Genomic DNA, 25,266 nt, shown 5'->3' with positions numbered 1-25,266 from the left:
TCACACTAGTGAAAGATGCTCTTTATTTAATATCAATATCAACACGCACTGACTTTAGTCATTTCCTTTGTGCAATTACATTTTTTGTGCGCTAGTGACCACGAGGACCTATGGTAATGTTTATCCTCATTACCTCGCATGTTATAGCTTCAATATAATATGTATATAAGATTTTGACATAGTGGTATGATTGAAAAAAATGATTTAGCCAAGTGGTTCGAGCAACATCTGTAAGACAGACATTGACATAAGTGTGAGACTATTGCAAGCCCGAACATATTTCCTCCCTTCCATCCTCCACTCTTTAGATTGTTATCTTTCCTTTGCTACAACATTTTTACAGTAACATCACAAACATATTCAATTCTTTTGGTGTATCTTTACACTTTTAAGATCAATTGCTAGTTATAACATTACAAATCAATGACAATCAATTATGACTATTTAGATCATCCGTTAAACTATTGGTAATAGTTACCCCATCACTATTGCTATAGTGGTTGGTCTTGTTGACTGGATGACTTATCATAGTAACTTAACATCACTAATAATGGTTGGTCATGCTCACTTGATGACTTGTCGTAGTAACAAAACATATTTGGGAGAAGTCAAATAATTAGCTAATGAAAAGCACCTTTAGTATCATTACAAAATTAAAATTTAGAAATTCTAATAAGAAAATACCAGACAAATATTAAAAAATGTATTTCGTAAACCTTAACCTTATTATTAATATTTAATATTATGTTAAAATAATATAATAATACAGGGAAGCGATCTATAATCATAAACACTATTCTAAAAACATTTTAAAATAAACATAATTAATTGTTTTTGAGAGATTTTTCGGTGGAAATCACATTATAATATTTTTGTCAGGACAAGTTGAAGAAACCAACGAGTGTGGCTCATCGTTAGGACAAGTTGAAGAACCAGAGTGTGGTTGCATGTTAAATAGGGAGAGCAATCTTCCAACGACCATATTTGACTAGGAAACAACTACAATGGGCTCGACAACTAGACTACAATGGGCTCGACAACTAGACTGAACCAATGAGTGTTTCTCAATCAAATATCGCTGTTGGTCCAGTCTAGCTGCCTAGTGCATTATAGCCGTTTCCTAGTCAAATATAGCCATTGGAAGATCTGCCCTATTTAACATGCAAGTCAAATATAGCCATTGGAATATGTGATCTGGTTCTTCAACTTGTGCTGATGATGACCCACATTCGTTGGTTCAAAACGTATGGACAAAAGTATTATAATGTAATTTTTGCCAAAAAAATCTTTCGAAAACTTGATATAGCTCACAAAAACTTAAATTGAAAAATAAATAATTAATTGTTATTATTCATACACAAACAGAAAGCAGCTCAAAAGGGCGAAGAAAATAATTAATTAACTAAATTAACAAAACCTATTATAAATTAGATATCAACATTTATAATTGTTTTGATATATATAGAGTTTTTCGAATGAACGTGGTTGTCGTGTTCAAAGGAACTGTATAGTGCCTGCATTTCGTGCGTTCGTTCTATTTTCAGAGCGGAAGCCGTGAAGGGTTTCGCGGGTTTTCTGTTTCTTATATCTTTCAAATCCCTGGTGTCACCGGACAGCTCTGAAGGACGCGCCTTTAACCTTTTAAAGAAAATTTCCTGTACCTTTGCAGAATAGAAGCCGGCAGCTTGAGCTCGAAGTAAGTTGTATTAAAGCCTTGATGGATGCTCGAAGGTTTGATGTTTTCTGTATTATTTTTGTTTATAAAAGATGCCCACCTTTAGTGTTATTGCCTTCGACAGATGCTTAGAGCGTACAAGTAATGGTAATAATGATATTAGCAATACTAATGTTAATGGTTCCCCGTCTGCGAAACCTCTGATAAAGAACCTAAAGATAGTCCGTTAGATAATAAGAAGACTTCCCATGGGTTTATAGTTCCTTGCATTTCAAGGCTTTCGGGATTTTGCAGTTGTTATTGCTCAGCACGCGTCCATCAGAAATGAGTACAGCAGCCGTGAGGGATCTCCAGCACCAACTGGAGAACCAGGCCAATGCCCTTAACAAGATTCGGAAAGGTAAGAGCTTCAAGGGTTTTGTTGTTTCTAATTTTTTGCAGACCAATGCACACATGAAAAATCAATCAACATGTATATGAATTATGGGTTTTGTTCGTTGCAGACATCGCAAAGAATCATCAAGTGAGGAAGCAGTATACAATCCAGCATGGCGAGAATGAGATGGTTCAGAAGGTAATCAGGGAGGAATGCCGTTCATTTGTTTGAATTCAGCGATAAATGATGGGGTATCATAAGGAATTAATCTACTGCGAGATTTATTGCACAGGAACTGGAATTACTTAGTGAGGATGCGAATGTGTACAAGCTCATTGGACCGGTGTTAGTAAAGCAGGATCTCGCAGAAGCGAATGCCAATGTCGCCAAGAGAATCGAGTACATAACGGCGGAGCTGTAAGTTATTTTAACCTATCTTTTTGTGTCCATTCTATGTTATTGTTATCGATTAATTGGGCTTTGGTTATGGAAGCAGGCCAAGCTTGTGTAACGGGTTCAATTCTCTTAGATTCATTGCCCGTTATTATTACCGTTATTATTTGGAAGTGCTTCAAGAAACATACTGAGGGTCTACACCGCAAAGAGTGGAGTTCCTTTGGCTTAGGTGCCATAAAAAATTATTCAACCAAAATTGATGACCCTTTCTTATTCCTTTGAAACTCATGCTTTACTGCACATGGTGCAGACCACAGTGAGAATTAAACCCTGGTGGGCGTAACCCTCTGTCCAGCGTGCGAACCAATGCCCTGTTGTTAGAGGCTATTTAATTATAATTAGCGCCACTCCAAACTAGCTTAAAAAAATCTAATTACCGTAATGGAGCAAGAGACATTTTACTCCTGGAGATAAATCCAATTACGTATGTACGGGGTATTTCACACTTTGAGATGTCTGTACCTTCTTTTATTCTAGGTAAATCTTGTGAGGAAACCCCGGGCACATCTTTGCATTCACAGCTAGATATAAATCCAATTACATAAGTTGAACAGGGGACATTTCACACCCTCAGATGCCTCTGCCTTGTTTTCTTCAAGGTAAATCTCGTGAGGAAAGTCCCGGGTACTTCTTTGCATTTACTAATGGTACTCATTGTAAACTCGTTGGCACTGATTATGACACCTAACCCGACAGGGACATCGAATGAGGTATGCAATAGAGGCAGTCAATCTAAGGAATTGATCCTTAGACCTAATACATTAAATTCAAAGTATGACCTAATATAGAATGTTAGTGAACTATTTATATTATTTTAATTATCATATTTAGACCAGCTAAATTAATTTAGCTATTTTCATTAAATTTTCTAAATGCAGTAAATTGTCTCCAAGTACCTATTCACCAGCACAAGTACCTTATCTTATACTCTTTAGCTTTTGTTTTAGCTTTAGCTAGACATTTAGCGGCTAGTTTCTAGCCTACTCATAGGTCTTACTATTTTTATGCTTTTAGCATTGTTTCAGGAGATGCATCGCACTCCCACTTTGCGCTAATGACACTGGATGTACGATCTTAGTTTTTTTTGACTCACTTTTGTGATCTTTTTTATTGGATATCAATAAAATTATCTTATTCATACCTGCAAAATAAGATGCCCTGAAAAATATGGGAAGACTTTCCTATCGGATGCAATATTCCTATCTAGCAAAGACAGGGATGACAAAGCAAAGCAATAGAAATTATAAATCAACTTCTTATGATAAGAAGGCAAAACAAACATCTGGCAGTTTCTCTGATGTTTCCCAGACTGACTTGTTTTTACTAGCATAATTTTTGGTCCATGATCCCATCAAAAGAACATATAAAGTTGCTGTTGAAGAATCTCCTGGCGCTTAGTCACTGAATTTGGTGATTTTTTGAACGAAATTTGTAGAATTTGAAATATTTGCAAATTCCCAATTTAATGGCAATGTAATGATGTCCGACCAAGTTTTAGGGATGCAGGACTGTGGGGATGTGTCTTGCGGCCATGTGGAGAGCCCCCTAAATTCCAGGGGACATCATAGGGGATGGTCCCCTAACATAGGTGACCCGACCTCGACTGTTAGATATATATAAAATATAATAAAATCTAAATGATGATGATGATGATTAACGTCCATTAAGACCAATGTGGTCTATCAGACTTCAAGAAAGGAGAGTCTAATTGTCATTCTTCAAAATCTTGTTTCTATGATCAAATCGCAAGGAAAGAAGTGTTCCAAGATTGCTATGGTTGGGATGGCTTAATAAGTCAAGAAGATTGGAGGTGTGACTGATGATAGGGATTTGAGAGCGGATGTGTGCAAGAGTCGGACAATCTCAAAGGAAGTGCTTTTCATTTTCCACCTTCTTAGTATCACAAATTTGACAAATTCTACCGTCTCGGGGGGTCTTGGGAGTAGACCACTGCCTGGTCTCACTCCAAAGGTCATGAGAATTAGTTCTAATCCTAGTGATGTTCATTTTCTTCTTAGTGCTAGTTAACATAGAGAGATAATTTTGGTTATCGAGGGTGGGGTTGATCACCTCCTTATAGTAACTTAGCTTCCTTTTGCCCTCCAGCTCCTTAGCATCCCACATCTTGTCCGTAAAACTGGAAGTAATAGTATCTTTGATACTGTCCTTGCTTCCGATGATGATCTCCTCCTTAATCCCCCAAAGGTTGAGCCAAGATCGAGCATATCCCGATGCCACCAACGTTTAAGGTGCAAGTGGGGGCTTTGACTAAAGTTATAAGCAATTTTTGGGAGCCTCTTGGATTCTATATTGTGAAGCTTCTTCTTATACATCAAATATCTAAACATGGCAACACTTTCAATGGGGGACATGCCAACTTTGATCAAGAGGATAGGATAGGGAGTATTTCCCTTGATCTTGAAGTTATAGGTTATGAATTGCTTCTCGATCATCTCAATCTTTCTCCACGACTCCTTAGATATATTGCACCCCCAAACTTCACATCTGTATAAGATAACAGGGGTGACGAGAGTCTCAAAGAGGAACCTTTTTTTTACTCCAAATGTAAAGATCGACTGACTTACAATTGTTTTCAAGTTCATAATAAGCTTTCCAACCTCCAATGATTCTTTCCTTTATGCTATAATTCTAGTTGAGCTGATGAGGAAAGTCAATATCCAAATATTTATAAGAAGAAACTTGCTCAAGACAATGGTTATCATAGACTAAACTACCATGGGTGATCTTTTTGGATTTAATGATTACGACTTTATTCTTGTCGATATTAACTGTCATACCCATCTTGGAGCAATAGACATGAAGAGTCTTAAGCGCTTGTCTAGGTCATTGTGGCTCCTTGCAAGAAGAACAATATCATCAGCATGAAGGAGAAGAGTAATGATAATACTAGTGAGCTCAGTACCTTTGCAGCCCGTAGTTTCCAGACACTCCTCTAGCTTATCAATGTAAATACCAAAAAGGGTAGGGGAAAGGGGACAACCTTGCTTAACACCGATATTACATTTAATTTCTTTAGGCCACCCTTTGCTGGTCTTAAGCTTGGCAATGACAGTCTCGTAGAGGTGGATCACAAGAATCCTTAGTTCAGGAGGAACCATGATCTCTTCAAGCCTCTCCTAGAGCTTATCTCAGGGGACAATGTTGAAAGCTTTTCTAAAGTCCACGAAACAACAAAAGAGATCGATTTTACTATTGCGACATTCCTCTGTGATGATCCTAAGGGTGACAAGGTGGTCCATGTTCGCGTGATGTCTCCTAAAACCAGCTTTCCATTTGGCTATTTTACCCTGGTTCTCAAGACAAAGGCTAAGTTTTTTTTTTTTTTTTGTTCCAGAATGAGCCCATAAAGCTTGGCTAGGATGTGGCTAATCATAGTGGTTCTATAGTTAGAGGGACCGCTTTTGTCCCCATTTTTTAAGATAGGCACAATAAGGCTTTGCGTCCAAAGCTTAGAGAAGCCATGCTTTACAGCCAAATTGAGAAGCTTTTGGAGATGAGGAATGAGGATCGATTTTCCCATTTTAAAGATCTAAGCTTGGTAATCTTCAATATCTTTGGCTTTCCCATTAGCGAGCTTATTAATCCCAGACTCAACGTCTTCTAGAGAAAAAATATCATCTTTAATAGGAGTGTTTAAGATGGTGCCCATGGTGTCTGGAGAGTCATAGGACTTCTTAAGATAGTTATCCCAATTTTCTAGGGGGATAGAATGATTATCTTTAGTTTTACGGACAAGCACATTCCGCCAAAACTTTCTGGCCACAACTTTAGAAAGGTGGAGAAGATGCTCTTGTCTCTTATTAATATATGACCTCTTATTCCTCTTAATGAGAGCTTTGTATATACTTATATTTTGGATCTTAGTTCTTTCATTCATAGTTTTAAAATTTGACCGATTCGAAACGGAAACGACCGAGTTGATCCGTTTCATTGCCCAAAAATGTGACTCAGTGGAGGAAATGGTTCAGTAGGCCGAGTCAGCCATGACTCAATGACTCGGCCGAGTCATGGCTGACTTGGCCAACTCGGCCGTTTCTGTGTTGACTCGGCTGAGTCATAACCAGTGGCCTGTAACCCCATCAAAACAATGATTTGACATTTTTTTAATGACATTTTGAAGTGTTTGCTGATTGGTTTGAACTCCAATGTGTTATAAATTAGTTAAATTTTCATCCTTTTACTTAAATTTTTAACATTACCATGAAATGACTCAGGATGTTTGAGAGTGGTTTCAGCCTCATTGGATTTCATATGGAGAAAGCAGAATTTTAGATTTCATTCAAAATCCAGCAGACTTATCAGTTTTTTAGGATTTCAGGATTGGAGGATTGCAATGTTTCCATTGAATTTTGTCATGTATTAGGGTATGGAACTCGTATTTAATCAAGAGCACAAATCCCTCTATGTACCTTGATGTTAGTGACATTGGTTGTCGAACTCCTATGGGATTCGCTCCCAAACCAGGGGCTTCTAAAAATGTCGCTCCCGCTCCTGTTTTAGCTCCTGCTCCCAAGTAACACAAAGAAGAGAAATCGTTTGGATAAAAAACGGTTAAATGATCTAGTTTATGTCCAATACAACCTCTGGCTCAGACGAAACCATTTGCTGAACAAAAGACCTGATTTAGATCCCATTGTGTTGGAAGACATTGATCCAACATCAAATTGGGTAGTGGAGAGTCGTCCAGCAGAGTTTGATCCTGATGAGGATCTTGATTTAGATTTAGATATTGAGAGTCGAGACATCAATTGAACTTGAACATGCTGTTCAGTTGAATGAGATCCCAATCCACTAGCCTCAGTCTCACAGCCAGCAAGGACTCCAGTTGTAGGTGCTTCCTCTGCTCAGCCACGACAGAAGCGCAACCGCATATCTACTCTATCTCAGCTTGCATCTGCTACAGTTGCACAGCCTGCTAGTGGTACCACTTCTACAGTTGCAGTTGGAGATGATGATGATGATGATGAGCCATGGGGCCCCCTATCTGACTCTGATGATGATCCAGAGATTGATCGACATGATCTTGGCTCCTCTGGCAGTAGCTACTAGCCAGTAGCTATAGTACTAGTACTAGAGTCTGGTCACAGTTTACTTTTGTTGTAGAGGCCGTTTCTAGCCTCCTTGGTTATGTGTTTTTTGTTTTGAGTCTTTGATCATGTATGACAGTTGACTATATATTGCCATTGGGTACCATTGTGATATAATGGATTGGTTCATGAGGCTACTTTGATCATATGTTGTCTTCCATTTATATTATAATACTGTGTGTTTGGAAACATGAATGGAAATCTTTAAAATTATGTTTAAAATCTTTAAAATTATGTTTTTTTTATAAAAAAAAATAAATATTTAACGTATTTTTTACAACGACCGAGTCATTGAAATTGAGCCGGCCGAGTCATTACCGTTTCAGAGTCGGAGTCGGAGTCGATCCTCGGCCGAGTCGGAGTCGGAGTCGAAGTTTTAAAACTATGCTTTCATTAGGGGCGTCTTTGATTGCTTTCCTGACATTTTTACAATCTTTGTCATACCAAGGATTGGAAGTTTCTATTATTATTCTTATACGAAGTTTTATTAGAGAATTTACGTATGTTACATGGGTTTGCGAACCCGGGGGTGGGGTTCTCGAACTTGTCTCGGGTTCTTGTCCCCAAGTACTAGATTCAGGTGCAAGTTCTTTTGAGAAGTACCCATAAGAACCGGGTTCTTCAATGAAGAACCAGGTTCTCCTTTAAAAAAATTGGGTTCTTTCGTTTTGACGGGTACAGAGAACCCTGATGATGGGTACTTGGAACCCCAAAATCGGGTTCTTTAGGGTTCTTTGGGATTCATTTTAGTGTTTATTTTAAATTTTTAATTAATTTAATGGGCTTCCCCTAATATTCCAGGTAGCTAGTTCTTCATCTTGCGAGAGGGATTGGAGTACTCATGCGTTTATCCATTCAGTAAAGAAAAATGGGTTGGGCTCAAAGAAGGCAGAGAACTTTGTGTACATTCATAGCACACTTTTTCTCATATCTCGAAAAGACCTTGGGTACAAGGAGGGTTCTTTCAAGAGATGGGACCAATACATAGATGATGCTATGTGTGTGGACGACGAGATACAACCAAATGGCCTTATTGAGCTACCTCTAGTTGTTATGGATGAGCAGGAGCCTCAAGATGAGAGTGGTTCCTACTTGTAGAGCATGCTAACTGAAGATCTGAGTGATGCTGATGACATGGCTTGAAGGAAGCCATTATTCACTATTAGCTATTTTTATTTTAGTATTTTAAAATTTCCTAGTTCTGGTTTTGAGATGCCTTAGGGCAAATTTTGAATGTAGTATGACAATGGACATATATCATGATTCTTATTAATATGTAAACTCCAATTTGCACTGATATCAAACTTGAAATTTTGAAATTTCATTGTGAATGTTGAATGTTCAATGATGTGCATGAATATAAAGTTTAAATCATAAATATTTTATTTTTCTTGTTTAAAGTTGAAAAATATACAAATTCATATATATTATAATCTATAAAATAAAATATTTATATATTGTATATATAAATTATAATATACCCTTGACGAGCCCACACACCCTGTTTCAAAAAATGACGTACCCGTCCCTGTCCCCGAACCCACGTTTCCTAGCAACATAGGAATTTTCTAATGGTGGTGGAAAGGGTAGTAGTAAAATGGTAATAAATTTGATCAATGTTGTTATTATAAGTTAGGGAGCTGAAATTCCTTTCCAAATCCCTTAAGAAAAGGTTGACCTTTATTCTATCGAAGTGAATGTGAGTTTTGCTTTCACTGTTCTCTTGCATGTGGGTGGTATGCATAGCAAGATTGAGGGATAAAGGCAAAGGTTTGTGGTCAAAGTCAGGCTCGTACTCATTAAGAAGCTCAAAGTTTGTATATGGTTGAGGATATGGATGTCAGAGATCGCATAATCCATGACGCTACTACCCAACCCATGTGAATAGGTCTTCATACCGGAGAGAGCCCATTCATTAATACCATTGCAAATGATTAGGTCCTGGGAACTATAAAGTTTGAGGAGTTTGGTGCCGAATAAGTTTTCGATTATGTCTTTAGATTTTTTGTTGAATCTATTAGCTAAGTGATCATCCTCATCAAGCCACAAGTGGTTGGGGTTAGATTTGTTACTTAACATAATAGCTTGGTTAATAGTAGTCTGAGCATTAAAGTCCTCAAACAAAAGGATATTGCCTTCATTCCTTAGGTTGTAGATGTTTTTTTCTAAGGTATTGAAAGGACAATTCTTATCCAGGTTGTTTTTCTTATAGGATGTAGAGTTGAAAGTGGCGAAATAGCAGATTGCAAGGAAGATCCTATTGGTTGTAGAATCAGAGACCTCGATCCAAATGTATTTACTATTGATTGAAGGGTTTAGTTTTATGAAGTTGGATGTGAGAAGAAACAATGTTCCTAATATGACAGGCTATACCACCAAAACCTCTCCTAGAGGATTTCTTATTCCAGGCAGACAAAAGAGTGAACCCGTCAAGGTGAGGGACCCTAGATTCGCCATGCTCCCAAGTTTCAACTAAAAGAATAAGATCAATATCACTCGGGATCCAACTTAACATAGGACCTTTACACCATGGAAAACCATGACAGTTCCAGAAGAGGATCTAGAGTGATGCTATTCCCTATTTATCATTCGTGTTTGGGACTCTGTCTCTAATAATAGCTTTTCTATTCCTAATGATTGCCCATTTCCCTTCTTTTCTTGCCTCCTTGACATTTTGTACTTCTTTCCTAAGTTCAGCTTGGTCTTCTGGAATGAGGTCTTCATTTATAAAGATTCCCGTTCCTTTTAGGCTTGGGGATTTCCTAAGTATATCTAATTTATGGTCATTACAACTGACCTTGACACGGATTAGTCTATGTTTATGCTCAAGTATCTTTCCTACCCTTATTGCTTCGGTGAGATAAGTTGTTTGAATTTGAGATTTTGTCTTTAATTGTTCTTTAACTAATTCTAATGTTTCTTCCTTGTTTGTTCTTCTACCCCAGCAATATAGAAAAATAGCTATTTTCAAAGTGTAATTAATCACACATTTATACAATTAAAACAATGACATCAATGATCCAATTGGCAATTACACAACTTGGAGAATCATTGTATATTTCATCATAATATCATCAACGGTTAAATGAAAATGAAATATAATTTTTTATGTGGAAAAAAAATCTATAATTTTTGTTTCGGAAATAAAATAAAATTTTATACTGCTGATGCGTTGTGTGGTTTTTTGTTTTGTAGACAAAAAGAGTTTTTTTAAGTAAGCACGCACCCCAAAGCTTCAGTGACTAACCCCTTGCCCTTCCTCTTTTCCAAAGATTACTAACCTTTTAAACTAGCTCACTTGGTCCAAAGTTACTTTATGAGAATAGAGGTCTTGAGTTCAAGTCTTTCTTTTTGTTGAGTTACTTTTTCAAAAAACATATGTAACTTATGTTTTAAAGTTGCTTTATGTAAAAGTGTTCTCACCTATTATAAAAAGTGAGTCACTTATAATTTTAAAGTCTCTTTATCTTTTATTTAAGTTACAATTTAGTGGATAGCTTATAAAGTACCATTGTAAAAATGATTTTCACTTATTTATAAAAGTGGGTCACATAATTTTTTTTAAAGTGGGCTAATTAGATTAAGTTTCGAAATGGGGGGATTTAAAAAAAAAATAACATTATCATTCACTTCTGCACATTCACGCACTTCGTCGGCATCTTCAACAACTTTTCTTAAAAAAACCATAACTTATTCATCCAGAAGCCGTTTTCAGAGCTGTTTTTTTTGAATCATCCTAATTTTTCGAAATCTTTCCATTGGAATTCTTAGTTTCAACATCTACAACTTTTGTTTCCGTGATAATCGAAAGTTCATGTTAAGTTATTCTTGACAACACCAATCACTTCCAATGGTGGTCCTACATTGTGGATTTACTTAGAAGTAAAGGTCTTTATAGAATAGCCTTAGGGCAAGAAATTAAACCTAAAGATGAAGATAAGGCAGCCAAATGGGAAAATAGGCAAGATCAAACACGTGGGTTGATAGGGGTGTCTATTTTTTCAGATCTTAGATTCCATATCGCAGAACTTGATACCCCTAATGAAGCAATGAAACAACTCACTAAAGTTTTTGGAATTAAAAATGAAATATAGCCCATCAACTTGAAAATGAGTTGCTTACGTTGGACCCCAATAAATTTTCTTCCATTGAAGATTTTTTGTCCAAGTTCAAGGCCCTTAGACTTCTCTTGGAAGGTGTTAAGGTTAAGAAAGAAGATGGTAGTCTTATCTATTCCATTCTTGCTAAGTTGGGACCAACATACTCTGTGTTTGTTTCCACCTTCCATTCTATTAGAAAAGCCATTATTTCTCAAGGACAAGAAAAAAATCTTACATCTTGGTCTTCTTAATCTTGGAAACTCTTTTAAGAAAGCCTTAGCTGTCCAACAACAACCAAATTCAAAGAATCCTAAGAACAGTATCTTAGAAAGAATGGTCCTAAACCAAACAAGGGTCCTAAGCAATTTTAGTCTCAAAATGAAAAATCATTTCAACAAAATGATAAGGCAAATAAAAACAAAGGGAAAAAGACTGATAGACATTGCCACTTTTGTAATCGAGATGGCCACTTAGAATCCAAATGCTTTAAGAAGATGGAAGCCTTGGAAGCAATAAGGAAGAAGCATAACATCCATTTGGAGCACTCTTCAACTTCAACTTCATCTTTAGGAATAACACTTTCTGCATGTGATTGTCAAGCATTTCGGTCTGGTTATGCACTAAATGTATCTTCTTCTTCGTATTCTCATGAGTGGCTCATTGATTCCGGAGCTTCTTATCACATGGCCAAAAACAAAGCCATGTTTTCTTCTTTAAATGATTGTAACACCAAAAATATATATGTTGGTGATGATAGATCTCTTAGTGTTGTAGGCACTAGAACTGTTCATCTAGACAATGGTCAATTTAATGATGTATTATGTGTTCCAACCTTATCCTGCAACCTTCTATCTGTATATCAGATAACTCATTCAGGTGAAGGTAAAACTGTTGAATTTTCACCTCACGATGTTGTAATTAAGGACCTAAGAGATCTTAAATAGATTTTAGCTACTGGCATTGCTGATGATTCTACAAGGTTGTATAAGTTTAACAACTTTGGGTCATCAACTCTTCCCTCGGTATTTGTTGCTCATAATGATGAAGTGAGCAAACTTTGGCATGAGCGATTTGGTTACTTAAACTATCTCTCCTTTCAAAATCTATGTAAAGGAAATATGGTAACATGTTTTCCTATGGTATCTTGCAGAGATGGTGTTTGTTCCGGATGTGTACTTGGAAAACATTATCGGGATAGTTTTGAAAAACGTGCCTCTTGGCACGCCTCAACCCCTTTACAACTTGTGCATAGTGATTTATGTGGTCCACTTCCCGTTGTTTCATTCTTTGGCTACAAGTATTTCTTAACTTTCATTGATGATTTCTCCATACACACTTGGGTATACTTCTTAAAACTCAAGAGTGAAGTATTTAACATGTTCTTGGCTTTTAAGGACTTTGTTGATAAACAATCTGGACATCAAATTCTTAAGGTAAGATCTGATAATGGCGGAGAATATGTTAACAACAAATTCATCAACTTTTGCATTGAGCATGGAATTCAAATGCAACATACTGTTCCATATACTCCACAATAAAATGGTGTAGCTGAAAGGAAGAATCACACCTTAAAGGAAATGGCTAATTGTATGCTTCAATTTAAAGGACTTAGTCTTAATTTTTGGGCAGAAGCAATTAACTGTGCAAATTAAAGAATATCACTCCAGAAGAAGCATGGATCTTGATTAAACCAGATGTAAGTCATTTTCGTGTTTTTGGAAGTGAAGCATGGGCCCATATTCCAGATGAGAAACATAAAGCTTTAGAACCTAAGAGTGAAAAATGTATTTTTGTTGGATATTCTGAAGATGTCAAAGGATATAGACTTATTCCACTTAAGTCCAAAAATGTTATTATTAGAAGAGATGTAAAGTTTGCTGAAAATATATCGGCCTATGAGCTTGGTTCGGTGGATGTGTCACCTCTCTCTATCCCTTCTACTTCTGAAAATATTTCTTCTTCAGATGATGACAACGAGGATGACAATCCTCCCCCACCTTCTTAGGATCCTCCTTCAGCTCCTCAACTTCCAAAATGGGTTTGTGCTACTCGGGATGCAGTAGGTGCTCTTGCAGGTGATCCTACAAATCAACGTCACACTCGTTCTTAGTTTGATAGAGCCTCTTCTTTACCGGCTCAAGCTCTAGCGAATTATGATCCTGACACCTTTGCAGAATCTTCAGGCCATCCAGATTGGGACGCAGCTATGAATGAAGAATATCGTTCATTATTGGCAAATGATACATGGGATCTTGTTCCTGTTCCCAAGGGACGAAAACTTGTTAGATGCAAATGGGTTTACAGAACCAAGTATGGACCAGATGGAAAAGTTGATAAACATAAAGCTCGTCTTGTTGTTAAGGGTATTTCACGAGTTGAAGGCATTGACTATATTGAAACCTTCTCCCCTGTTGCCAAAATGAATTCTATTTGCCTTGTTCTTTCCCTTGTTGCCTCTTTGAAATGGGAAGTCCATCAAATGGATGTTAAATCTGCCTTTTTGCATGGGGACTTGCATGAAGAAATTTATGTGGAACAACCTCCTGGCTTTATACAACTAGACTCCAGCCTTGTATGTCGGCTTAAGAAATCCCTTTATGGTCTCAAGCAAGCCCCTCGGGCTTGGTATGCCAAAATGGATAGCTTTCTTTTAGATATTGGCTTTTCTAGGTGTCATTCTGACAATACTATCTACACCAAGAAAGTGGGTAAGTCTCTTATCATTCTTGGTCTTTATGTTGATGATCTTATCCTTACTGGTAGTGATCGCAACCTTATAAACCATATGAAGTCTAGCCTTAAAAAGCAATTTGAAAGGACAGACTTAGGACACTTGCATTATTTTCTTGTTCTTCAAGTCTTGCAATCCAAGGTATTTCCCTTTCCCAGTCCAAGTATGCCTGTGATCTTCTACGCCACTTTCACATGGAAGACTGTAAGCCAGCCCCTTCTCTCTTTCAGTCTGGAGCCGAACTTTCAGCACTTGTACTTCTCTTGAAGTTGATGCTACCTTATACCGTCAACTTGTAGGAAAACTTTTGTATTTGACCCATATTCGTCTTGACCTTTCCTTTGCTGTTGGATTTATTGCTCGGTTTGTGCAAAATCCACATGAAAGTCATTGGAAAGTAGCTAAAAGAATACTTCGTTATGCTCGAGGTACAGTTCAGTTTGAGATTCATTACAGTGCAGAAGCATCTCCTCTATTGGTTGGTTTCACTGATTCCGAATGGGTTGGTTACCCCGATGATTAGAAGTCTACTGTAGGTTATGTGTTCACTCTTGGTTCTGGACCTATTACATGGGCTTGTAAGAAACAAAGTGCCATTTCTCTTTCGTCAACAGAAGCAGAGTATCGTGGCGCCGCAGAAGCCAGTAAGGAAGCCTTGTGGCTTCATCAAATCCTATTAGAGTTTGGCTTTCAACAACAATATTCGACTACACTTTGGTGTGATAATCAAAGTGTCATTCAACTATGCAAGATCTAGTCCAACATCTGTGCTGCAAACACATTGAACTACACATGCACTTCATCAGAAAGCTCATTCATGACCATGTTCTTGAAGTGCAATATTGTTCAACAGATGATCAAGTTGCAGACATCTTTACAAAGGCTCTCACAGAGGCAAAGTTTACTAAATTTTGATTTATGGTTGGAGTTCAGGAAGTTGTCAGTAAGGGGGGATAGGCTCTAATGCCTCCTTCCTTCTCTTATTGTGTCATATTTGTACATCCTTCAATCCTATCCCAAGTTGTTCTTAAGGGGGGATGTTAGGATATTCTTACACATAGGAAATAGTTAAGTATAACTTGTTCTAGTGTAGAGTTAGGTAAAGTGTGTTTCTTTACTATGTACTTTTGTAACTTACAATCCGACGGTCATGATATGTTTTAGACATGAAGTGATCCGATAGTTCATTCTCTCCTTGGTATTACCAACACTTGATCCATGTCTTAGCACCCGATTGGTCCATGATCTCTATTTAAAGAGCATGGAGGGTCATTTGTAGGGTGATCATTCATGAAAGAAGCTTATGTAAATTTTCATTCTGTAATTAATAAATTGCCTGAAGTGGTTGCGTTGGCTTAGGCCACGGATTGTTTCCCTCTTTGATGGTTTTAATACGTCAAGAATACTGAAGTATTGTTGATCTGTGATCTGTTTGTGAGCGGTGTCTTCTAGTGTTCTATCTAAGGAACTTACCTTGTAAATTCCTACAAGAGTTCACATAAGGTAACTATTATAATAAGATAGGTTATTATAATTCCTACTGCTAACTAACAGATCACAGATCCACAATAGTGCATTATTTGAACCTATCTTATTACAAAGGGCTTTAATTTAAGAGCCCTTATTATATATATGGTATACCCTATATCAGTGGTATTTCATGATTAGACTATGTATGGTAATTATAGTCAATCATGAAATATGACACCTATTGGTATAGGAGCATAACACTGGCTCCACTACGAGTTATGCTCATCAAATAGATCATAATGAGCATCCTATACCAATAGGTGTCATATTTCATGATTGACTGGTATAACTCGTAGTAAGATACGACTACGATACTCATCAAATATTTCATGAGTAGTGCATTATTTGAACCTATTGGTATAACTCGTGGTAATATACGAGTTATGCTCATCAAATAGATCATAATGAGCATCCTATACCAATAGGTGTCATATTTCATGATTGTCATGTTTCCTTAGCAGTTATTATATATATGGTATACCCTATATCAGTGGTATACCATATAGTAAGAGTAATTATTCTTCCTCTGTATTATTAAGTTTTTGTGGAGTAGTTTACTATTATACCAGTGTTTGCTCCTATTGCCTTAACACTGGTAGCTTAAAAATAGAGTTCATCTCTTGTGTCTATATGTAACTCTAGTAAATATAGTTACATATGTTGTAACTATAGATGAGGGATTTTTGGCTGAAGACACAAGAGATGAACTCTATTTTTAAGCTACCAGTGTTAAGGCAATAGGAGCAAACACTGGTATAATAGTAAACTACTCCACAAAAACTTAATAATACGGAGGAAGAATAATTACTCTTACTATATGGTATACCACTGATATAGGGTATACCATATATATAATAATTGCTAAGGAAACACTACAAACTAGTGGCTTATCACTGGTAACCTTATAAGTATATACTCTAATAAGCCTACTATATACAAAATATAGTCCTTTATTTTGGTTACTTGAGGGATGTGTTTTAGTTTAGTCTATAATGTAAAATATAGACTATTGTTGTGGGGTTAGTCTATATTTTGTAGTTGGATTTATCACGATGTAGTTGTCTTCAATTACTTTATTATGCATATATAGATATTGGTCATTATGATCCAAGAGTTCACATAAGGTGCTTGGACGAGTTACACCATATAGTTGGATTTTTGGATGTACTAATTGATCCACTTAATTACAACAAGTAGGAATTTACTTGTTGTAAGTAAATTCCTACAAGAGTTCACATAAGGTGCTTGGACGAGTTACACCAGAGGAGGCATTTACTGACAAGAAGTTAGATGTATCACATTCCCAGTTTTTTGGCAGTACTTGTTGAAAATGTAGCGATGAAAGGTCTTTTGGCTTGTGCCGTAGCTAGTGAAGACCACAGATTAGTCTCTCTCACACAAGTGCAAATTCATGAGATAGACTTCAATTACAATGAGTTGATTTCCAGTTTACTGAAATGGTCATCAGGTTTGCTTTGCGTAGTGTTGGAGCTTCAGTTTGTTGGAGTCTTCTTTAGTTAGACTACTGGGTGAGGTGGGAGTGACAAGTTTAGTTAGAATGAGTTAAGACTTCAATGTTGATTGGAGGGAGAACGAGTTGAATTCACAATTAACTCGCAATCTCAACTAAAGGAAACTTGTGACACTTGCGTGAACTACTAATCAAACTTAGCCTTTTAGGATGCGTCAAATTCTACCAGGCAGAGAAGGATGAAGGCATAAGATAAATAATCATTCTTTATGTGGAATGCACATAATTAAGGAGCAAGAGTGTGCAAAGATTTAGGAGTAGAAGTGCACAAGGATTGTGGAGCAAGGGGATCAGGATTCGCGGAGTAGGTTGAGATTATCTCGAGCAAAGAACAATTGCGTGCAGGGGCGAGAGTTTCTTCTTAGGGGTTGAGAGTAGTGATCAAGGTAGGATGATATGAATTGTAGAGCTGAGATTAGTGAGGAGAAGCCTAGCGTTTTCTCAGTGACTAATTGTTGGTTGCAGTAGCAACGTGAATTGTAATAGATCCATTTGCTCAAAGAACAATCAATAAAAGACCACAACAAAGAAAACAGGTTTTCCTGTTGGGGTTTCCTGCGTAAAACAAACGTGTTAATTTTTTGTGCATGTATTTTTATCTCAATTATTTTCCACTGCATGTTGAATGTTAAGAAACTCTTTATCTTAGTGAAAGTTAAACATGGTTTTAGTTTTAGTTGCCTTGTTTTCAGTAGTTCATCTAAGTAGTGCGCATGGTTCAAGAAAATAAATAGTATGGTCTACTGCCTTATGCCTTTAGAGAGCTAGAAGAAGCTGGAGCCTACAACAGAAAAAGGCATTTTCGTAGGCTACAGTGAGATATCCAAGGCGTACAAGGTGTACATACCAACGCAGAGGAAGACAATTATTAGGCATGATGTCAACTTTGATGAGGAAAGGGCTCTTATGAAGTCCTTAGAGCGTGAGCAGGCGATGGCATAGGTGGAAGAGATGGTAGCTCCTAAGCTGGAGGCTCAACCAATGCCTCATGCCTCGTTACAACCAAGTGTTGGGCAGGTCGTACCACAGTCAGATGGGGAGGTTGCGCAGTAGTAGGAGGAGAGAGAAGAGCGAGCAGGGCCCACTCCAACAATGACACCTAGGACAGGTAGAAGGAAGATGACGTGGGTTGATGTAGGGTAGGGGCACCCAACCCTACATTCAGACAGAGCAAACATCCTCATAGATATTCAAGTTTTATGGCCTTGATCACTGAGGCCATATATAGAGATCCTTCTAGCTACCGGGAGGCAGCTTCTTAGTAGGTTTGGCATGATGCTATGGTGGAAGAGTACTCTTCCATCATGCAGAACAATGTTTGGTAATCATACCAAGGTCGAAGGGAAAATATGTGATTGGATCTAGGTGTGTCTACAAGTTTAAGTAAGCAGCTGAAGGAAGCATGGAGAAGTACAAGGCCATGCTTTTAACCAAAGGGTTTTCTCAAATGGAGGGCATTGACTATGATGAGACTTTTGCACCTGTGGCCTATTATTCATCCATTAAGACCATTATAGCTCTTGCAACTTAGATGGGGTGGAAGATCCATCAGATGGATGTAAAGACTTCCTTCTTCAATTGTGTTCTTGAGGAAGAGATTTACATGGAGCAACCATAGGGGTTTGAGGCACATAACAGAGAGATGCATGTGTGCAGGCTCAAAAGACCACTTTATGGGCTCAAGCGAGCCCCACTAGCGTGGTATTCGTGCATTGATAGCTATCTTCTGGGACTGGGCTTCCAAGTGTGAAGTTGACCCTAACCTGTATTACATTATGGTTGGGGGACAACCCCTCAGTGTTATGATGAACGCAGATGACCTCATACTTACAGGGGATGAGAAGCTCAGTAGTGACTGCAAGAAGGATCTCGCAACAAAGTTTGACATGAAGGATATAGGACTCATGCACTATTTCCTTGGGTTGGAGGTTTGACAAGGGGATGGACATATTTTCTTGGGACAGGGCAAATATGCTCTGGAGATTTTCAAGAGGTTCCGCATGCAGGATTGCAAGCCCATGCCCACATCTCTAGTGACAATTTGGAGGAAGATAGATGCTAGCAGAGTAGAGCGAGTGGATGCCGCTCTCTACAGACAACTTATCGGGTTGTTGATGTATTTGGTGAACACATGACCTAACATTTGCTATGCAGTAAACAAGTTGATTCAGTTCATGGTAGAGCCTATTAGAGTACATTGGGTTGCTGCTAAACATATTCTCAGACACCTCAAGGGCACAATGGATTATGGATTAATGTACAAACAGGTTGATGGAGTGAAGCTGGAAGGCTTCACAAATGCACATTGGGCAGGGGTTCCACGGACAAAAAGAGTACTTCAGGTTGCACCTTTAGTGTTGGGTCAGCAGCCGTTTCCTGGTTTAGTAGAAAGCATGGACCAGTGGCACTGAGCTCAACAGAGACTGAAGATATGTCTGCCAGCTTGGCAGCTTGTGAGGCCATTTGGTGAGGAAGCTGGTTACTAGGCTCTTCAGTTAAAGGTTTGAACCTACAATCATTCACTGTGATAATCAAAGTTGCATCAAGCTCTCTGATAATCCAGTGTTTCATGACCATTCCAAGCACATCGAGATTAGATATCATCGTATCAGTGATTGTGTTTAGAGGGCCAAGATCAGAGTTCAATACATTGAGCATTCTTACAACAGTGCAAACAAACATATTGATGAAGGCTTTGCCTAAAGGGAGCTTTGTCTATTTTAAGGACAAATTGGGTGTTGTCCAGAACACATTCCTCTCTAAGCGGGGGTGTTAAATGAAGTTAGAGGAGGAAGGGTTCTGCCATATTTAGCAGGTGCACTAAATTTCGCGGAGGGACCCACAAGTTGGGCCAAGATGCAGTTTACCTTTTTTCTATTTGTTCAACTTAGGAAAATTTAAATTTTCTTATAGTAAAAAATTAGACCGTTCTCAGCCGTCCAAGGAGATCTAATCTCAGCCATTTGTGGCAATGGTGAGCCCAAGTCAAATTCTAAGAGGGATAAAGGGCGCAAAACTTAGCACAGCATGAAAGAGGCAGAGAAGGGAGGTCGATTCAGCTAGAATCACTCCCAGCCATTCTCATACCTCACCAGGGGCTGAGATAATTGCGCAGAGGAGGCCGTCCAGTGAGTGCGAGTCTGTACCAGTGCGTAGAAAAGAGGCAAAACGTGTTTGCAGTGCGCAGACAGTTGAGTAGAGGGTTTGCAGAGAGAGAAAGGGAAGTTTTCTCTCTTGAATGTAATCTTTTTCTTAAGCAGATTTTGTTGAGTTGAACAATAAAACGCCAAGATTGCAGGTTTTTCCCAGGATGGGGCTTCTTGGGTAAATTATCGTGTACTGCTTTTATGGTGTGCTTGTCTTCATCTATTTCTTTTGATTTCCACTGCATGCAAGTTAGAAAACTCAGCATATTTGTGGGTTAAAAGTTAAAGTTCAGATTTTCATTCTTTGCTTGGTTAAAATTCACAGCTTAGTTAGCTGGGTTTTAGAAAACAAACACAACCCCGAAGACTTCCATAAAAGCCCTACTAATCCCTTCTTCTACAACAAGGAATAAAAGAGGGGAAAGAGGACAACCTTTCCTTTATCCCCTTTCAGGCTTGAAAAAGGGAGTTGCTGTACCATTTATAAGTATAGAGAAAGAAGCAGAAGTAACACAGTTTATCATCCGTGTAACAAACCGAGGACTGAATCTCAGATGAATAAGCATTGACCACAGATAGAGCCAGTTGATTCTATCATATGCCTTTGAGGGATCTACCTTCACCACCATACCCTTGAGCTTCTTAACTTTGAATGAGTGTAATCCTTATTGTGTTACCTCACAACCTCATGGATTTGTCTTCCTTCAAAAAACCAAATTGCTTGCAAAAAATCTGATTGGAAGAATTCACTTTTAACATTCTGACAATTATATTTGTTATGATTTGTGAATATGATTAAAAAGTGAAGTGGGCATGAATTTATCAGAAGATGTGGGGTTGTCAGACTTTGGAACCAAAGCAATACAAGTAACATTATAAGCTGCTGAGATTTTTCTAGAAGATCTAAATTCCTTAATAACCTTCCTCAGGCCTTCTTCAACAAAACCAAAACAACCTATAAAAAATCTACTGGTAGACTGTTAGGGCCAAAACTTTTATGTTTCTAGAAACTTTGTAAAACTATTTGTCATTCTCCCCCCTGCCACTTCCTCCATCAAGTTTTGGTTATCCCCAGCATACATAAATCTGGGGAAGAAGTAAGACAATCTCAATACCTTTGCAATTGTTGCTCTCCTCTCAGTCTTGTAACTGGAAGCAAAATAATTCACTGCCTCCTCTGCTATCCTTGAAACTATTAGCCAAAGAGCCATCTGATTTTTCTGTCTTCCACACCATGTTTATATATTTTTTGAAGTTTGCATGATGGTGAAAAAAGCTTAGTGTTCTCATCTTTAGCTTAAAGCCACAACGCCCTACTCTTCAACCCCCATGTTTTTTCCTTGTCCAATAGCAGATCCCTCCTATTTTATTCCAGCTCGTTCACCTCTCGTTTTAAGGCTTCAATTAAAAAAAAACCATTCACTGGCATATTTTCCTCCATCTCCTTTAGAAACCTGTCATCCTTCTTCTTCTTAATTCTAGCCCCTTCAATAGTGGCCTGTTTAGCTCTTTTGAGATTGTGTTCAAATTGGAAAGCAATTGACTCTCTGGATTTTCTATCACAAGGAATCCAAACCTCCTTAATTCTCTTAAAATGCTTCTCTTAGGCCACTCAATACTTAGTTTAAAAGAACTAGGAGGTTTTTTCCTTGCAGGAGTCAACTCAAGGAAAACAAAAGGGTGGTTAGAGTACACCACCCCCGCCCCCCTTGGCATTTCTTTCATATATATCTGTCTTATTCCTCCTGGTGGGAGTGAGCTTTATAGGCTCAATATTAAGCAACCCTACATGATACATCTGATTTTTTTATAAAATGATTTGACAGAGAATCAACTAGAGCAGCCAAACCCCAAATCTTTGGCTTTCCCAAAGAGAAATTTAGGTCCCACCCAAGATTAACAGACCTTGTTTGAGCCACCCCCAGCTAATTTTTTTTACCAATACACCACTATCAGTTTAAGGGCCTTAAATATTCCCAAAAGTAAGCTCTTTCTCTAATTTCTGGGAGTATGAAGAAATCCCCAAACTTGAGGAAAAAGACCAACAATTAGAGTAGGTAGTGGACCTCTGTTTCCACACAGAGATCAATCCCCCTGGCCACACTCTTGAATAAACAAAATGAAATCCCAATCCCCTAAAAGTCTTCCCAACTCTGTTACAATTTTACATCCTGCAAGTACAATTGTAATTTCCTGAAGCAAATTAACATTTCTATTATGCATAGATATCAATCTCTGAAGTGCCATTTTTTTGACAGATTGGCTAAACCCCTACAATCTAGGGTCATGGCTGTCATTTCAAACCCTTTCCCTTGGTGCATTTGCTACCAGCAGCAGCCCTTGCTAAAAGACAATTGCTTACCACTCCGAATCGCATTGCGTACTTGTTCTTGTGCTAAGAACATATGTGATTTTCTGCCCCTAATAGAAACTTTTGTGCAGTTTTCTGTAGTAAACCCCTAAGTCACCTGACACAAGGATTCGGGATTCGATGGATATGGGGATTTGAGTGTCGGATACAGACACGTTGACCCCCTGGAACAGGACATGTTCAGATACGTTATATATATATATATATATATACAGGAGAAAGACAAGATAAAGTCATCAAAATCAAAATGTGTTACTGTTTACATAGGTAGTGCAATGCCAATGGCAAATAGAACTAACAAATACAAAACAACTACAACTACAAGTCTACAAGTATACAAGCCTCAACGCAGTGGGTAGCTCATGACTCATGAGTCATCAATCCTCATAGTCATCACCAAAATCAGCATCACTGTCCTCATCATCATGGTCACCACTGCTCTCCTCGTTTGCATCCTCCTCCTCCTTTGTATCCAAAGTCATCTCTGCATCTGTTGGTGTGGAGGATGACCCCTCTATGGTATCACCATCATCAAATTTGACAGGCTCGATAAATTGTTGCTTGAATCTCCTTGAAAATGCTTCCACACGCTTTGCTCTTTGCTCCCAAACACTCACAACAAACCCACAACAAACTAAACAAGTGAATGCACAAATAGAATGGGGAAATATGCCTTTATAATGCTGCGCGAGTTCTTGATTTCTGGATTCCAAGTGTCTTGATTGGGACACATTCCAGATTCAAAGTGTCTTGATTGGGACACATTCTGGATTCGAGGTGTCCCAATCGGACACGACGTGTCCCGATTTTCGGACACGAATTTGCCTGAATCGTGTTCGATTCGCCGGATTCGGGTCACGTAGGGCCTAGGGGACGAATCTGGTTTCATAGGTAAACCCTAAACTCCCTTTAATTCCTCCTGCAAAGACAACACCCCCTTAGTCCTAGGACATAGGTTGTATTTGGATATGTCAGACTTTTCACTTTAGGAATAAAAATTGAATTTCCCTTACCATCTTTTAAGTTTACAATATGTATAAAGGAGTTCTTTTTGTCCAATTGATCAACAAGCCCCAACATATTGTTTAGGGGCTTACCAGGACCAATGGAAAGAAAAAACTTGGCCTTGAATTCTATTTGATGTGGACCATGTAGGGTGAGCACTGCTTTTTGAATTCACATAACATTGCCATAGGGTCGTGGATCGAGATCAACCAACATAGGAGAAGAGGCTTGTGCGAGAGAAAAGGTGTTGGCAAACATAGTTGTTCAGCTCATCTAGAAACAACACAGAGGATTGTGCCATGAGTAGAGTTCTACATTGGGCATGGTCAAGTAGTTGTGGGATTTAGTGGCCTGTAAGAAGTTGAGATGTAAGAAGTTGAGAGGCCATTGTGGGCCGAAGACCATACAAGGGTGCAGAGTGGTGCTAGAGCGCTGTGTTGCCAATGTGATTGGCGGAGGTTATCCCTAAGAGGGAAATATGGAGATTGCACTAGTTGAGGGTACGACAACAGATTTTGTGGGTGCCTCAAAGGAATGAGATAGACCCACAAGGAAGATCTTCACAGATTTATAAACCAAGAATAGTTCTAGAAGGACCTTGCACAAGGTCTACAATCTAGATATGGAAACATACTTGAGGGCTTAGAGAAAATCCATGGTGAAGAGGGATGCTCAGGGGCATGTGGAGGCTCCTAGGAGTACCTTCAAAGGGAGTGGGTCTTTGAGGATGATTCTGAAGTAGGTTTTAGGGAAGGCTTCCAATTCAAAGAGATTAACCATGGTAGCAGATGCAACTCTAGGTTGTAGAAGTACTTACCTTGTTATGGGGGAGTGTTGATGTTTGTAGCTTGGGCATGTACTTTTGCACAACCCTAAGTGTCTATGGGTGCAAAAGTTGCCTAAGAAACCTTTACACCTTAGTAATTACTTAAATAATTAAATCAATTCTTTTATAAGGAAAAATTGAGTTTAGTCTAATCTAATGCAAAGGTTATTTGCATTAGTGAATCAATCACTGATCTCAAGTTAGTTGAGGTCTAATCTTAGCTATCAATCCCTTTGGAGATTAGGGTTGTGTATTTAGTCATAACTCAAGCTAATAAAAGAAGGGCTAGGCCAAGGGAGAAGACACAACAAAAACTTAGAGAAGGACATCTTAGTGATGGGGTGGAGAAAGACTTCCACTCAATTGTGCTGGGTTTGAGGAAGATGGGAAGGAGTAGCATGGGAGATAGAT

At 38.3% G+C, this 25,266-nt stretch overlaps 1 protein-coding gene across 2 annotated transcripts in view; it reads left to right on the top strand.

The window, feature by feature from the left end:
* The first annotated feature begins 1,471 nt into the window (after nucleotides 1–1,471).
* PFD6 (prefoldin 6) overlaps nucleotides 1,472–25,266 on the top strand; it is a 152,977-nt gene continuing 129,182 nt past the window's right edge. Inside the window, exons 1-4 of one of the 2 annotated variants that reach the window (XM_089440414.1) lie at nucleotides 1,472–1,696; nucleotides 1,970–2,075; nucleotides 2,179–2,249; nucleotides 2,344–2,468. In XM_089440414.1, coding sequence (XP_089296540.1) covers nucleotides 2,000–2,075; nucleotides 2,179–2,249; nucleotides 2,344–2,468 — 272 coding nt within the window. In that variant the 5' untranslated portion in view covers nucleotides 1,472–1,696; nucleotides 1,970–1,999. The remainder of the gene's footprint in view (nucleotides 1,697–1,969; nucleotides 2,076–2,178; nucleotides 2,250–2,343; nucleotides 2,469–25,266) is intronic. The other variant, XM_089440415.1, reaches the window with a different exon arrangement.

Source organism: Pinus tabuliformis, chromosome 9 (assembly GCF_031772625.1).
Source record: "Pinus tabuliformis cultivar Carrire ecotype Pingquan chromosome 9, CPIR1, whole genome shotgun sequence".
NCBI lineage: Eukaryota > Viridiplantae > Streptophyta > Pinopsida > Pinales > Pinaceae > Pinus > Pinus tabuliformis.
This window is presented reverse-complemented; position numbering and strand designations above follow the sequence as displayed.